We start from the raw sequence: 15,520 nt of genomic DNA on the forward strand, positions 1-15,520 counted from the left end.
ACTGGAAGCAGTGTTGGCAGAGCTGGAACCATAACTTGAGGCAGTCTTGACAGAGCTCGATCCATAACTGGAAGCAGGCCGAGAGCTCGAGCCATAACTGGAGGCAGTGTTGACAGAGCTCGATCCATAACTTGAGGCAGTCTTGACAGAGCTCGATCCATAACTGGAAGCAGTGTTGGCAGAGCTTGAGCCGTAGCTGGAAACAGGGCGAGAGCTGGAGCCATAACTTGAGGCAGGGCGAGAACTTGATCCATAACCTGAGCCATAACTTGACGCAGTGTTGGCAGAGCTGGAGCCATAACTAGAAGCAGGACCAGAACTCGATCCATAACTTGAGGCCGTGTTAGCAGAGCTGGAACCATAATTTGGGGCAGAGCTAAAGTAGGAAACAGAAGCTGAGCTTTGGCTTGCAAAAATCGAGCTAGAACCATAACTAGGTACTTGACTGGTGCTATAAATAGGCGCTGGGCTGGAAGAAGCAGAGCTGGGCGACACACTCGTATAACTCGAAGCCCCGCTGGTCGGCACAGAGCTATAACTTGGGGCCGATTGTGAGTTGCCGTTGCTGGTGTAGGAGCCGGCACTGCTCTGGCCAGAGGTCGGGATAACAGAGGATGGGTTCACTTGATGACCTGAGGAGCGAGTGGCCGATGAAAATGTCTGGTCCGATTGCGTCGACCTGGAAGTAGCGGACGAAGAAGAGTCGCCGTCGCCTGGCTCTGGGTTACTGTCCCGCGGCACACAATGCGCGAACCACAAGTTTTGGTACTCACAGCGGTGGCTTCTGCTGCAACAGCGTGTTGGGCCCGCCCATAAAATGCCTCCACATTGGTGGCCATCAGGACTACACCATCGGTCAAAGGCAGTCGCCGACATCGCCCAAAGCAGAGCCGAAAACACAAGGTGGAAAAGCATGAGTATCAAGGATTTTCAAAGTTCGAATGGTGCTGCAGAACTGGGAAAAAGGACGCCTTTTTATTTACTCTCCGAGAGACGCATCGTCAGATGCAGCACGTCCCATACCGCTGGAAACGAGCACTTCTCTTGACCCTTCAAGCTTGGAATACAGGCAAATTGGTTGCACCCATAGATCCGGCTGCAGGATGTACAGAAAAACTTATCGCCCCATGCATATGTCTGCTATTGTCAGGTTGCATTGCTGTCCCGTTTATGCAAACGTTAGCGAAGCGAAACCCTATTCAAGCAAACGAGCTGCATCCAACACACTACGAAAACAGAAACATTCCAGATCTCTTTGGCCACATCTTAATACCGCGGCAAGCTTGAGAGCCACAGGACCAGCGCTCTACCCACGACAAGCGCTTCGCCCCGTGCTTGTGCCAAAAGCATTGAGTACCACAAGAACCGTGCGCTGGGGTGGAGCTCATGCACTTTGGCAAGATCTTCACCTCCTTTCGACCTTTGTGGACGATGCAGACCGACCCACGATTACGTTATATGGCAAAGGGCTCGTCCTCTCACAGGGAGAGCAATGTCTGCTCAAAACACAGCCTTGAGGATCTTCGATCTGAGCACAATAGATCAGCGAATAATTGAAAAAAAATTCGCCAGGCCGAAACCGGCATCATATCTGTTCTCCCCACGCAAGCCGCCCATCATTAGGAAGGGGGATGCCACAGAGACCAGAGACCGCACACAGGTTGCGACTCCAGCAGCAACGACACATGGCGACTCAGGCTCCCAACGCAGGGAGCCGCCTTTTTGTGCGGTTCTCCGGTCGCCCTGCAAAGAGAGAACTTTGTCAGAACCATAGTGAGTGTCTTGCAGCAGACAGAGAATGTTGGATGTCTGGACGTGCGGCTGAAACCGTTGTTTTGTTCTCTCGGTTCACTGGCATGCACATGCATGCATATGCATATTCCTCCTGCGTGGTCTGCACGAGCAGCCAGCATGTATGGAAACCAGTCAAATTTAAGCGGTCGCACAGCCTGCATGTAAAGATTTTTTTACCAGTCCCAGGCAGCAATCAGCTGAAAGTCTGCAGGATTTGTTCACCCTCACTATGTACACTGTCTAGATTCGCCACTAATCGGGGATTTCCAGCCGAATTACTCTCCAGAACCAAGCGAAACCTTGGTCCAGTCCACACCCGGGTCACCACCAATTATCGTATTGCTCAGCCGCCTTGGGAAGTACTTGCGTCCCACAATAGCAGCCCTATGCAAGTCGCAGTCGAGCAGACTCTCCCTGCGGACTTGTTTCATTTCGTCGTCCAAGTCGTAATTGAAATGGGAGGCGCCCTCGCTGCGCACGCTCACTGGAGCGTCGATGCTCTGGAAAACGCTCAGCTTCGCCTGTCCCAGGTCCTCTGGCGTGATCTGCCCGCTCTCGATCATGTCCACTATTTTTTCCATGCTCCGCTCAAACGTTCCGATCGACCGTACAGGATTGGGGTCGCGGAAACTGTAGTACGCAAAAATGCCGTTCAGGGCGTCATACGTCGCACCACCGCCGTAAGCCCCGCCTTTCTCGCGGACCTCGCTGTGCAAATGCTTGAACGTGCTCAGCTGGGCCAGTATCTGCAGAGCCGGGCCGTCGTCGCCGGCGTACGACGATCCCAATGCCACCGCTGCTGCAAAGCTTACCTGAGCAGGAATCTCAACTAGGCGGTCTTGAACGGCCTGTTGCATCTCCATCTCGTACGCCCGCGCGGCGTGCTGCAGCTGGAACCGCTCGCCGTACTGGGCAACCAGCTTCTCCTGCGTCGATGCGGTCGCTCTATCGGTCGTGACGGCGAACTTGAAGTTCGAGCCCGAAAGCAGAACGCTCTGGATCCGTTTCAGAGCATCAGAAACTTCGTCCAGCCGGTTCTGCTCGTCCAAACCCCGCAACTCGTTCAAGAACTGCACCTGCTCAATTCCCCCCAGCAGCTGCTGCAGCTGCGCAGACTTCGACAGCTGCGCAGCAGAGTACCCGCGCGCGTAGCTGTGGCCGCTGCTGACGATTGCGCTGATGTTGTCGCTCGTCAGTGTCTTCACCAGCACGCTCAGCTTGTCGTGGTTGTCGAAGTCGGTCTCGGCGAGCAGCTGGTAAGATAAGTCGAGCAGCCGTTCGAAGTTCCCGTTGAGCGCCACGCCGTTCAGCCCAAACTTCAGATACGCCGTGTCCAGGTCGTCGGGCGAGCTGTGCGAAAACACCGTCGGCGAAATGCCCCCCGTGTACAGCTTGATCTCGTCCTCCAGCTGGGCCATGGACTTGTTTTTCGTGCCCAGGTTCGTCAGACAGTCCGTGAACAGCGGCAGGTACTTCACCAGCTCCAGCGGCAGCTCCGCGGACGACACCGTCTTGAGCGACCGGAAATACGTCAGCCCGTTCGTCTTGGGCGACACGCGCGTCTGCAGCTCGACGCCGCCCGTATTTTTCAGGTTCAGGCGCACGCTGTCGCCGTCCCTGTTGATGTCGGCCGTCGACAGCGTCGGCAGGCACGACAGGTCCTCCTGCTTGCTCTGGTTCTCCAGCAGCTTCAGTCCCCGCTGGTACAGCACCTCTCTGTCATTCTCGTCCAGCGTGGAGATCTTCTTTTCCAGCCGCTGCTGCTCCTCGTCAGAGATCTGTTTTTCCAGCCCTTCGTCTGGGAACATGGTGTAGTGGAAGTGCGGGGCGCCCAGAATGTACTTGTCGATGCGCTCTGCGAACATGGCGTCGCCGCGCTTCTCGTACTCCTGCCTGAACCGGCCAATCACGCTGTCCCATTTGAGCATCTCGAGCGGGTCCACCCGGTTGACCCAGCCCGGCACGAGCGAGCTCAGCAGGTTCAGCCCGAACGACGCGCTCTCCACCTTGCGGCCCAGCTCCAGCTGGTGGATCATGGCGTCGATTTTTTCCCGCGCAAACCCGGCCGTCCTGGCCCGCTGCACAGCGTCTCTCACCGTCTCGGGCAGCGTTCCAGCCGTCTCCTCGCTCATGCCCTGCAACCCCACGCTGAGCATGTTCACGTCTGTCATCGAGTCCATGCCCGAGTTGATGCTGAAGTCCGTGCCCCGCCCGGTCTCGATCAGCTCCTGGTACAGCGGCGACGAGTGGCCGTCGATCAGCAGGTTCGACACGAGCCGCATCACAAACGTCTCGTACACGTCGTCCGGCCGGCCGCAGTACCACGTCAATGAGCCCTTGTACTGTCTTTCGCGCGGCAGAAGCGGGTCCACAGGGCCCGCCACGCGCAACGAGGCGTTACTGCGCAGCTCAACGGGCTGCTTCACGTCCTGGCGCCGCTGGCGCCGCCCAAACCGCGTGTACTTCTCGTTGATCCGCGCCAGGTGCCTCTCCAGCGGCAGGCTGCCGTACGTGAACGTGGCGCCGTTGGACGGGTGGTAGTATCTGGCGTGGAAGTCCACCAGGTCTTCGTACACCAGGTCCGTCATCTTGGCCGGATCGCCGCCCGAGTTGTGCAGCGAGGGGTAGATCGCCTCCTGGAACTTGATCCAGAACCAGTACCCGGCATCCGACATCTGGCCCTTCATCTCGTTGTACACCACGCCCTTGAAACACAGCGGACTGGCCCGGTCCTTGGTGTCCTCGTGCTCCAGCCGCCAGCCCTCCTGGTAGAAGTCGTCCTCGGACAGCAGCGGGTTCAGCGTCGCGTCCAGATACACGTCCATCAGATTGTAGAAGTCCGTGCGGTTCGTGGTGGCAAACGGGTAGAACGTGTAGTCGTGGCCGGTCATGGCGTTCATGAAGTTGGCGAGCGACCTGTTGAGCATCTTGAAGAACGGGTCGCGCACGGGGTACTTCTCGGACCCGCACAGCGTGGTGTGCTCCAGGATATGGGGCAGCCCCGTGCTGTCGGGCGGGTTTGTCTTGAACACCACGCTGAAGACGTTGTTCTTGTCCTGACGGTCGATGTGCAGGTGGCTGGCGCCGGTGCGCTCGTGGACGAGGTCGACGGCCGTGAGGCTGAACTCCGGCACGTCGAGCGCGCGGCGCACCACGAAGCCGTGGACGCGGTCGCCCAGAGGGTATTTTCCGCGCGCAGCAGTGGCAAATCGACGCAGCGACATAAAAAAAAAAGAACAAAATGAACAAAGTGAAGAAAATAAAATAAAATACTAAATAATTACTTGTTCTTCTCTGTTCATGTTGCTTACTTTTTTGCTGCTGGCCGTCGCGTGCGTCGCCGAAAAGGTCGAATTGACCTCGTCCGCAGCAGAGTACTGCACGGGAATGTACTCGAGGCACGACTGGGGCGGGCCGGTCGACCCGTTCATCAAGGTCGACGTCAAGAGGTTCGCCTCGGACGACGCCGCCCAAAGCCCGCTCTCGCTCATCGTGTTTGAGTACAGAGACCTCGACTACATCGGCGTGCGCGACAACTCTACAGGAATGACCCACTACGTGTGCACGCCGGAGCTCGTGCAGGAGGCGTTGTGTCCCAGTGACCAGCTCAACCAGTTCATCGTGCTCTCCAACACGTCCGGCTCGAATCTGATCAGCACCGCGCAGCTCACGGAGCTCGGCACCAACGGCTACAGCTACCACGTCGCCAACACGGGCTACTACTGCGTCGCCGTGTACGACCCGCAGGTTTCTGCCAAGGGCTCGTTCAGCGTGATCGTCAACTTCCACAACGCGTACGGCAACCTGCCCGCGTCGGAGATCCCGAAACTGCCGCTGTACGGGCTTCTGGCGGTCGTCTACGCCGTGTGTTTGAGCGTGTACCTGTTCCAGGTGTTCAAGCACCGGTCGGAGCTGCTTCTGCTGCAGAAGTATCTCGCGGGCTTTTTCGTGTTCCTCACCGTCGAAAACATCCTCGTGTGGTCGCTGTACGACGTGGAAAACAACAACAAGAAGTTCCCGATCCCAGACGGCATCAAGTTCTACATGTCGTTTGTGTCGATGCTGAACGCGTTCCGGATCTCGTTCTCGCTGTTTCTGCTGCTGATCATCTCGCTCGGCTACGGCGTCGTGTACCCGAAACTGCAGCGCAACGTGATGAACAAGTGCAAGCTGCTGGCGGCGACGCATTTCGTCGTCAGCACCGTCTACATCTGGTTCTCGTACTACTCGAGCCAGGTCCAGCCGTCCGACACCACCACGCAGACGGCCAAGGCGTCCAGCACGATCGAGTCGAACTCGTGGCTCGTGATCGCGGTCACGCTGCCGCTGGCCGTCCTGATGGTGGTGTTCTACTTTCTGATCCTCTCGTCGCTGCAGAAGACCGTCAAGCTGCTCACCGAGAAGAAGCAGGTCGTCAAGCTCAAGATGTACAGGAACCTGTTCAAGCTCATCTTCTTCTCGATGCTGCTCATGCTGTTTGCGCTCATCATCAACGTCGTCCTCATCTTCAACGACTCGCTCACAGAGTCGATCGAGAGACTCTGGAAGTTCAGCGACGTTCTCACAGACTTCTGGCCCGCCTGCATCTACTTCATCGTGTTTATCGGGCTGGCCATCATCTGGCGACCAACGGACTCGTCTTATCTGCTTGCTGCGTCCTCGCAAATCCCGACAAGCGACAACGGCGAGATCGACCCCGAGGACCCGCAGGAGGTCTACAACAACCTCGACCAGTTTGGCAACGAGTTTGAGTTCGACGACCTGCGCAGTCTCGAGAGCGGCAATCCGTTTGACGACCGCACAGCTGCGGAGCACAGCCCGGAAAACCCGTTCCAGGACCCGGAGCACAAGCCGGACAGCGACCACTTCAAGATAGACGACGACGACGAGCACGAGGTGCCGAGAGAGGACACGAGTAAATAAATAGGCGAATAGAGGTGAACGGAGTATGGTTGGTAATTGAGGTGTGGGGAGGTGTGAGCCAGCTGCGGGCGAGCTGAGGCATGTACATGGTGAGCTGCCAAACCGAAAAGGCACAAGTCGCGTAAATGGTTTAGTGGTAAAATTCGTCGTTGCCATCGACGAGCCCCCGGTTCGATTCCGGGTTTACGCATTTAGTTTTTCAAAAAATTAAATCCACTATTTTTTTATTTTCCATGTCTAAGGTATCGCTCCAGGAACGCTACAACAAGTTCACCAAGGCGGCCAAGTACAACCTCAACTCGGAGGAGCTATTTTGTGTGTGTCGGCGCGCGGACGACGGCGAGCTGATGGTGGCGTGCGACGGCTGCGACGAGTGGTTCCATTTCTCGTGCATGAAGCTCGACCCCAAATACAAAGACCTTGTGAGCAATTTTTACTGCATTTTCTGCGACGAACTGCTGCACAGGGGCTCCACGCTGTGGAAGAAGAAGTGCAGGCTGGCCGACTGCTACAAGCCGGTCCGGATCGACGCAGAGTCGCAGAAAGCGTCGAAATACTGCAGCGACGAGCACGGCGTCGAGTTCATGCGCAGCGAGCTGCTGAAGAGGTTCAGCGGGTCCAGCAAGGAGTGCCGGCTGCGCGAGCCGGAGATCGCGAGCGTGGTGTGCGGAGTGGCCGACTTGGACGAGTTCCGCGTGCTGGGAGACAGCATGCCCGTGTACGAGGGCATGGACGAGGACATGCCGGAGGAGCTGGCGCGGCGCGTGGCGCAGCTGGACACGGAGCTGGCCGAGCTGCGCCGCACCGAGGCGCTGTACACGTCGAAGGAAAAGTACCTGCTGAAGCTGCGCGACAAGATCCGGCTGGTGAACGAGGTGCTGGCCGGGACGGAGCCGGAGCCGGCGAAAAAGGGCAAGAAGCCCAAAGTCGACGTGTGTGGCTACGACGCGGCGCTCGTGCTCGACGACGAGCAGTGGCGCGCGTACGAGGCGAGCGACGAGTGCAAAAAGACGCTGCAGCTCGCCGGCTGGGCCGATCTGGACGCGACGCCGGAACAGGCGCGCGAGGCGTACCGCGCGCAGCAGCCGTTTGCCGGGCTGTGCATGGCGGAGCGCAAGAAGTGTGTGCGGCACCTGACGTGGTACAGCATCCAGTACGACGCGGTGATGTTGAGGTTGAACGAGGTGCTATATAGGGTGGCGCAGCTCGAGCGCGCGAAAGACGTCGTGGCGCAGCAGTGGCGCAGCCAGCTTCTAGACAGATAGTACGTACGCAATGCTACTCCTCGTCCTCGCGCTGGTCGACGTGGCGCGGGCGCCAGACCTCCACCAGGCCGTCCTCGGCGCAGCTGGCCACCACGTTGTCCAGCGCAGGGTGCCAGTCGGCCTCGCAGATGCGGCCCGTGTGGCCCCCGTGCATGAACACCAGACACGGGTCTGTGTAGTCGCCCTTCTTGCGTTCGTGCTCCTTGACGTCGAACTCGCCCTCGCGGATGTGGCACAGGTCCCACACCAGCACGCGGCGGTCGCTGGACGACGACAGCAGCAGGTTTTCGCGGAACTTGAGATCCACCACAGAGCCTGCGTGGCCGTACAGTTTGCGCGTCGGCTGCTCCATCAGACGCAGGTCCCAGCAGTTTATCAGGTTGTCCGACGACCCTGTCGCCAGCAGCGGGCCCACGTCCGGGTGGAACGCCACCGCGTTGAGCGGGCCGTCGTGCGCGTTGGCTACGGCCACCACGGGCCGCGGCGCGCGCAGATCGTGGATCTGCAGCGACAGGTCGTCGCTCGCCGACGCCACCACGCTGCTGTGCTGCTTGCTCCACGCCACGTCGTTCACAATGCCCGTGTGCGTGTGGAACACCCGCGTCGGCACGTCTGCGTCCATGCTCCACAGAGCGACCGTGTGGTCCTCGGAGCTCGACAGAAGCTGGTTCTGCGCGAAGTTCGGGTTCCACTCCAGCCCGAAGCCCTCCTTGGTGTGGTGTTTGAGCGTCTTGACCTGCCCGCCGTGCTCTGGGTCGTAGATCAGCACATCGCCGCTGTTGGTCTGGGTGGCCACTAGCCCGGTCTCCTGGTTCACACGCAGCTTGTTGATCTCACCCGGGTGCGGCCACTCGCGCTGGAGCGAGATTTGGTTGCCCTGGAAGAGGCCTTTGTCTGGCGATTCGTCCGTGCTGGGCAGCTGGACGGAGTACTGCCGCAGATAGTTCTGCGAGCCGTCAGAGGTGTGCGTGCCGACCAAAAAGCTCGCACGCACGGCACGGTCCGTCTGCTCGGTCTGGCGCAGCCACTCGACGGTCAAACTCGGCCACGGCAGCGCGTACGAGTAGATAACGTCGTAGAGCAGCGGCGACGTTTTCTTCCAGATTTTGTACTCCTCGTTGACGATTTTCTCTGCAACCTGGTACTTCTCCTTGACGGACACGGCGGGCGTGGCGGGCGCCGCCGCCGCAGGCCCTGTGCCGGGCGTCTGCTTGTTTTGGGGCTCTGAGTGAACAGATGTCATGAAATAGTTAAAATTAAAAAAACCAGCTTTAGACGTTTGGCGTGAAAGACTCAATTTGGGCTGGCTGAATTTTCGGCTCTGTCTGCGACAGCATAGTCGGGCACCAGCGGCCAGCGCCGTCTGCCAGCGTCCGAACGGCGTGGGGCCGTTTCGCGCGGGACAAAAAGGCGCCCAGAAAAGGCGCCTTTTCTGGCGCCTCGAAAGCGTGGCCCTACTGCTCTGCAAACGGCAGCAATACCCTTTCCCCGTCGCTGCTACCTCTCCCAGCCTAGCTCGGCCAGATCGGGGCTCTTTCACTGACACTGGGTTATCGGACTATCCTTGCGCGTGCGATAGATCGCGCGAAAGTCGGACGCGTTTGTTTCCTGGTTGCAGGGGGTTCAAGAAGGGGAGAAAAAAAGTGCACGCGACCAGCACCAGACGGGCCACGAGCGGGTCAGAATGGGGATGCTGCCGTTGCCAGCCGCGTTCGGAGGGCACCTACGGGAGAAGAGGGCGTTTCAGGGCATTTTCTGGTGCTGGGACAGTATATTCCGCTGCCTCCCCCTTAACAGGATTTGTTTACAGACGCGTCCGGGAAAAAACTATATAAGGTGCATTAATCCAGTAGGCAATTTTCAGAAAAAAAACCTTTTGTCTTATAAAATGTCTGTGCAAGAAACGCCTTCCAAAACCACAGCCAACGCTCTGTCTACCCTCGACCTGTCCGCTGCCGACAAGAAGGACCTGACCGCTACGCTGACCGCCGCTGCCAAGGCCAAGGCCGCCGCTAATGGCGTCGAGGAGACGTCCGAGGACTTGTCCGACAAGGCCAAGGAACACAAGGACTTCCTGGCAAAACACAAGGTCCACCGTCACAAGCTGATGCAGATGGAGAAGGACGAGCCGTTGCTGGTCGAAAACAAGAGAAGATTCGTCCTGTTCCCTATCAAGTACCACGAGATTTGGCAGATGTACAAGAAGGCAGAGGCGTCGTTCTGGACTGCCGAGGAAATCGATCTGTCCAAGGATCTGCACGACTGGAACCACAAGCTCAACGAGAACGAGAGATACTTTGTTTCGAGAGTGCTGGCGTTCTTTGCTGCCTCCGACGGCATTGTCAACGAGAACCTGGTCGAGAACTTCTCCGCGGAGGTGCAGGTTCCCGAGGCCAAATGTTTCTACGGGTTCCAGATCATGATGGAGAACATCCACTCGGAAACGTACTCTCTTCTGATCGACACCTACGTCAAGGACCCTAAGGAGGCCGAGTTCCTGTTCAACGCCATCGAGACCATCCCATGCATCAAGGAGAAGGCCGAGTGGGCGATGAGATGGATCAACGACGACGAGGCGCTGTTTGCCGAGAGGCTCGTCGCGTTTGCTGCCGTCGAGGGCATTTTCTTCTCTGGCTCGTTTGCCTCGATCTTCTGGCTGAAGAAGAGAGGCCTGATGCCTGGTCTGACCTTTTCGAACGAGCTGATCTGCAGAGACGAGGGTCTGCACACCGACTTTGCCTGTCTGCTCTTCTCGCACCTCAACAACACCCCCAACAACGACATTGTGCTCAAGATCATCACCGAGGCCGTCGAGATCGAAAAGAGATACTTCACCGACGCCCTGCCTGTCAACCTGCTGGGAATGAACTGCAGTCTGATGTGCCAGTACGTGGAGTTTGTTGCTGACCGGCTGCTTTTGTCCCTGGGCTGCAAGAAGCACTACAATGCCACGAACCCGTTCGACTTCATGGAAAACATCTCTCTTGCAGGCAAGACCAACTTCTTCGAGAAGAGAGTGTCCGACTACCAGAAGGCGGGCGTCATGGCCAAGAACACCCAGGAAAAGGCCGACACCGAGACCGGCTTCACCTTCGACGAGGATTTCTAATGAGGATCACGCGACGTGCGTTAATGTATACTAGAATGCTTTGGCATATTGATGAATCGAATTTTTGTGCAAGGGTGTAGAACATTTATTTTCTCTGGAAAATATTTCTCCCTCTGTTTATGAACACACACGAAGGCGGTGGCCAACCTTTCAGTTCGATGATAAAGCGCACGTACAAGGACGCGATCAATGCGCTAAACTCCCTGCAATCGAACGCCGCCACCATAGAGGCCGCCCGCCGCGCCGCCGGCGCCAACAACTCGCGGCTGATTCCCGAGATGCTGGAGTGGACAAGACGCATAGGGTACAAGCCAGAGGACCTGGACCGGCTCAACGTGATCCACGTGACGGGCACCAAGGGCAAAGGCTCGACGTGCGCGTTTGCGACAAGCATCTTGCTGCAGTACCGGTCGCCGGTGCAGGTGCCCGGTGCCAAGATCACCAAGATAGGCCTGTACACGTCCCCCCATCTCAAGAGCGTGCGGGAGCGGCTGATGATCAACGGCAAGCCGATCTCGGAGGCGCTGTTCACCAAGTACTTTTTCGACGTGTGGGACCGTCTCAGCGCGTCTGCGTCCGACCCTGAGCAGTTCCCCGAGATGGGTCCTGGTGTCAAGCCTGCGTACTTCCGGTTTCTGACGCTGCTGTCGTTCCACGCGTTCTCGAGCGAGAAGGTCGACACCGCCGTGTACGAGGTCGGCGTCGGGGGCGAGTACGACTCCACCAACATCTTTGTGCGCCCCACCGCGTGCGGCATCTCGTCGCTCGGGATCGACCACACGGCTGTTCTGGGAGACACATTGGAGAAGATTGCATGGAACAAGGCGGGCATTTTCAAGCAGGGCGCGGCGTGTTTCACCGTGGAGCAGCCGGAGGCCGCGCTGCGCGTGATCCGCGAGCGCGCGGCCGAGAAAAGGGTGGCCAGTCTTGAGGTGGTGCACACCAGGCCCGACCTGGCAGAGATCCGGCTCGGCATCAACGGCGACTTCCAGCGCCAGAACGCGTCCCTGGCCGTCTACCTGTGCAAGGCGCATCTGGAGCGGCTGGGCTTCGAGCTGGGCGACTTCGAGGTGCTGCCCGAGGAGTTTGTCACTGGGCTCGAGCAGGCGTCGTGGCCCGGCCGGTGCCAGATCATCCGCGACAGCAAAAGGGACGACATCACCTGGTACGTGGACGGCGCGCACACGGCGGAGAGCATTGCGAGCGGCACGGCGTGGTTTGCGCAGTGCGCGCGCGAGTCACACCGCAAGGTGCTGCTGTTCAACCAGCAGACCAGGAACGCGGAGAGCCTGCTGAAAAAACTGCACGAGCAGATGGACGCGGCGGGCAAGCGGTTCGACAACGCCATCTTCTGCACGAACGTGACGTACGCGGACGGCAGGTACAGCGACGACCTTGTCTCGATGAGCGTGGCCCAGGACAAGGTGGACTCGATGGAGGTGCAGAAGCAGATGGCCTCGATCTGGGACGGGCTGAGCAAGGACTCGCGCAAACACCTGTTCCACGACATCGAGACGAGCCTGAACTTCATCCGGACGCTGGAGGGCCCGCTGGACGTGTTTGTGTGCGGGTCTCTGCACCTGGTGGGCGGCTTCCTGGTGGTTCTGGAGGACCGAAGCTGAATGAATAAATACGCTCCATTAATGTGCACAGCCATTGAAAAAAATAAATAAGAATGCTAAATCGCAGCGTCATCGACGAGAGGGCGATATACACCAAGCGCGCCGAGGACTACGCGGAGCTGGTGCGCCGCTTCAGCGAGCCGGGGCTGCGCGAGGTGGGCAACTACCGGCTGGGCGACGAGATCGGCTCCGGCGCCTTTGGCAAGGTGTACATCGCGCACCACAAGCTGCTGAGGTCCAAGGTTGTGGTGAAGAAGGGCGACCGCGTGACGCCGTCGGGCTGCAACGACAACCTCATGCGCGAGTACTACTACCTGAAGGAGTTTGGTGCGCACCCGAACGTGACCAAGCTGTACGAGCTGATCCTGACCGAGACGAGTGCGTTCATGGTGCTGGAGTTCTGTCCCGAGGGCGACCTCTTTGAGTATCTGAGCCGACACAAGCGGCTGCCGCTGGACGAGAGCCTGCGGATGTTTGTGCAGCTAGCGTCGGCCGTCCACTACATGCACCGCAGCGGCTGTTGCCACCGGGACCTGAAGCTGGAAAACGTGCTGCTGGACAAAAAACACAACGTGAAGCTGTCGGACTTTGGGTTTGCGCGCGAGTTCCCGATGGCGCAGCACGGCCCGCGCGGGCTGCTCAGCGACGTGTGCGGCACGAGCGCGTACATGGCCCCGGAGCTGCTGAGAAAGACGCCGTACGTGGGCACGAAGACAGACATCTGGGCCCTGGGCGTGATCCTGTACACGCTTGTGGCGGGCGAGATGCCGTTTGACGACTCGCTCGACGAGGACGCGCTCGTGGACGCTGTGTGCGAGCGCGAGCCCGCGTACAGCCCCGAGCTGTTTGGGCCGGACCTGCTGCCGCTTGCGCGCGCAATGCTGGCCAAGGACCCGGACCGTCGCGCGTCGTCGCTCGACGAGGTGCTGCGCGCGCCCGTGCTGCACGCCTACGGCGGGCCCGCGCATCTGGAGCTCGTCAACCGGCTGCTCTACCGCGCAACGCCCGCGCTCGAGCTATCGCACAAGGACAAGCTCCTGCTCAAGGAGCTCACTGGCGTCGGCATCGACAAGGACACGCTCAAGCGCACCATCTACCACCAGACGATGGACCAGGTGTACGGGTTTTGGCAGCTGGCGCGCGAGAAGAACCGCAAGGAGCGCAAGAAGCGGATCCGGCACCGCAGCCGGAGCATGCTGCGCATCTCGACGTCGAAGCCGTTCATGGAGTCGCGGCTCGGTTCGACGCCCGAGCAGGCCGCGCAACCGACACAGCAGTTGCCCGAACCACAGCGCTCGGCCGCGCCGAGCGCGCAGTCGTCCGACCAGGGCAGTCTGCGCAAGGGCCACGGGTTTTCGCTGAAACGGCTGCTGGGCAAGATGCGGTCCAGCAGGGAGCACGAGCTCCCACCGGCGCCGCAGGCCTCCGCACAGGCCAGCGACACGGCGCGCCAGGAGCCGTCTGCGGTGTCCGCGACGCAGCCCGTGGCGGCCAACGTGGTGGTGATCGAGCCACCCAAGTCGCCGCGCGTGAAGAACGTCGGCACGAGCGCAGACACCCCGGCGCGCGCAATGCGCCCGCAGTCGCTCGTGTCTTCGTACTCGATGCAGACGACCGTCTCGGAGACCTCGAACGGCTCGGGCTACAACACGAGCTACTCCACAGACACGAACTTGAACGGCACGGGCACGACGCTCGGCAGCCACACGACGCCGCTGGCGCACTCGTCCACGTCCGGCGGACGCCCGCAGTACGCGCGCGGGCTGAGCGACTGGTCGCTGAACTCGAAGACCGTTGCGTCGCAGCCGACGTCGCCGACGTCGTCGTTCACGACGGTGTCGCGCTCCAACTCGCTGGAGTCGGCATCGCGGTCGGTGCGCGGCCGCTCGCGCAGACGCAAGAACTCGGGCATCTTTAGCACATCGGGCAACAGCAACGGGTTCCTGTCCAAGCGGGGCAAGTCGCCGCTGCAGTCGAAACTCAACACCAAATGGAGCTTTGGCGCGATCCAGAAGTCCACCAAAGAGAACAGGTTTGGCAAGAGCTCCAAACAGCAGCAGATCATTGAGGAAGAGGGCGAGGACGGCACGTCTGAAGACGAGCTACTAAACGAGACCGAGTACGCGGACGGCGAGCTGGAGGAAATGGCAGACTCGGAGTTTGAGCAGGGCGAGGTGCAGGACGTTGCCGAGCAGCTTTCCGATTGCACGCTAGACCAGCCAGCAGATAGATGTTAATAAAGGTGCGCACATAGGAGGACGTAAAAAAAAATGCGTAAACCCGGAATCGAACCGGGGGCTCGTCGATGGCAACGACGAATTTTACCACTAAACCATTTACGCAGCTGATACTGTGATGCCGCTCCCCACACTACAGAACCGGCCGTGGGGACGCACGTGCTGTGTGATGCATGCAAAGTACAAGGAATGCATACGTCCGGAAAAGATCGCCTGCATCATGCGCCAAGCGAGATCCCGCTGTCGCAGAAAAGGCACTCCCTTTGTCCAGGCGGCAGCAAATTTTGTTATGCGTCCAACAATAACAACAGACTTCTTCTCGACTCCATCGTAATATACCTAAAAAGGCAATGTGAAATCGGGTCGAGATGCTCGTTCCGAGGTATTACCGTTCCTGCTGAACCGAGAAATTGCATAGAGACTTGTTATCCATCGTCATGTGCCTGCTGTCTGCTAGAAGCACAGCAGCCGCACTACAGGCCATTCCCAAATCCGCAGCGACCGCCTTTGCCCCGGTTGTATCCAAAACCGCATTCCGTACTCTGCAACCACACTCCTGTCGCAGATCCT

At 59.1% G+C, this 15,520-nt stretch overlaps 9 protein-coding genes across 9 annotated transcripts; 6 read left to right on the forward strand and 3 right to left on the reverse strand.

The window, feature by feature from the left end:
- KL911_005334 (uncharacterized protein) lies at nt 1-876 on the reverse strand (the record flags this gene model as incomplete). The annotated part of the gene is made up of 1 exon (XM_043200725.1): nt 1-876. A coding segment is annotated over one exon (876 nt), but the record flags the coding sequence as incomplete, so codon positions are not given.
- A 65-nt stretch (nt 877-941) lies between these two features.
- Nucleotides 942-1,517, forward strand: KL911_005335 (uncharacterized protein; the record flags this gene model as incomplete). The annotated part of the gene is made up of 1 exon (XM_043200726.1): nt 942-1,517. One exon carries the CDS (start codon nt 942-944, stop codon nt 1,515-1,517), a length of 576 nt encoding a protein of 191 aa, XP_043051883.1.
- Nucleotides 1,518-2,069: 552 nt separating this feature from the next.
- Nucleotides 2,070-5,018, reverse strand: KL911_005336 (uncharacterized protein; the record flags this gene model as incomplete). The annotated part of the gene is made up of 1 exon (XM_043200727.1): nt 2,070-5,018. One exon carries the CDS (start codon nt 5,016-5,018, stop codon nt 2,070-2,072), a length of 2,949 nt encoding a protein of 982 aa, XP_043051884.1.
- Nucleotides 5,019-5,181: 163 nt separating this feature from the next.
- KL911_005337 (uncharacterized protein) lies at nt 5,182-6,717 on the forward strand (the record flags this gene model as incomplete). The annotated part of the gene is made up of 1 exon (XM_043200728.1): nt 5,182-6,717. One exon carries the CDS (start codon nt 5,182-5,184, stop codon nt 6,715-6,717), a length of 1,536 nt encoding a protein of 511 aa, XP_043051885.1.
- Nucleotides 6,718-6,950: 233 nt separating this feature from the next.
- KL911_005338 (uncharacterized protein) lies at nt 6,951-7,912 on the forward strand (the record flags this gene model as incomplete). Its single annotated transcript, XM_043200729.1, has 2 exons — nt 6,951-7,032; nt 7,092-7,912. 2 exons carry the CDS (start codon nt 6,951-6,953, stop codon nt 7,910-7,912), a joined length of 903 nt encoding a protein of 300 aa, XP_043051886.1.
- Nucleotides 7,913-7,995: 83 nt separating this feature from the next.
- Nucleotides 7,996-9,225, reverse strand: KL911_005339 (uncharacterized protein; the record flags this gene model as incomplete). Its single annotated transcript, XM_043200730.1, has 1 exon — nt 7,996-9,225. The coding sequence occupies one exon, from the start codon at nt 9,223-9,225 to the stop codon at nt 7,996-7,998; it is 1,230 nt and encodes a 409-aa protein (XP_043051887.1).
- Nucleotides 9,226-9,870: 645 nt separating this feature from the next.
- Nucleotides 9,871-11,091, forward strand: KL911_005340 (uncharacterized protein; the record flags this gene model as incomplete). Its single annotated transcript, XM_043200732.1, has 1 exon — nt 9,871-11,091. One exon carries the CDS (start codon nt 9,871-9,873, stop codon nt 11,089-11,091), a length of 1,221 nt encoding a protein of 406 aa, XP_043051888.1.
- Nucleotides 11,092-11,249: 158 nt separating this feature from the next.
- Nucleotides 11,250-12,721, forward strand: KL911_005341 (uncharacterized protein; the record flags this gene model as incomplete). The annotated part of the gene is made up of 2 exons (XM_043200733.1): nt 11,250-12,015; nt 12,084-12,721. The coding sequence occupies 2 exons, from the start codon at nt 11,250-11,252 to the stop codon at nt 12,719-12,721; spliced, it is 1,404 nt and encodes a 467-aa protein (XP_043051889.1).
- A 45-nt stretch (nt 12,722-12,766) lies between these two features.
- On the forward strand, nt 12,767-14,950 carry KL911_005342 (uncharacterized protein; the record flags this gene model as incomplete). The annotated part of the gene is made up of 1 exon (XM_043200734.1): nt 12,767-14,950. The coding sequence occupies one exon, from the start codon at nt 12,767-12,769 to the stop codon at nt 14,948-14,950; it is 2,184 nt and encodes a 727-aa protein (XP_043051890.1).
- Between the last annotated feature and the right edge of the window lie 570 nt (nt 14,951-15,520).

Source organism: Ogataea haglerorum (genome assembly GCF_019207285.1).
Source record: "Ogataea haglerorum isolate 81-453-3 chromosome Unknown 81-453-3_NODE_22_length_69008_cov_99.063295, whole genome shotgun sequence".
In the NCBI taxonomy this organism is placed as follows: Eukaryota; Fungi; Ascomycota; class Pichiomycetes; order Pichiales; family Pichiaceae; genus Ogataea; species Ogataea haglerorum.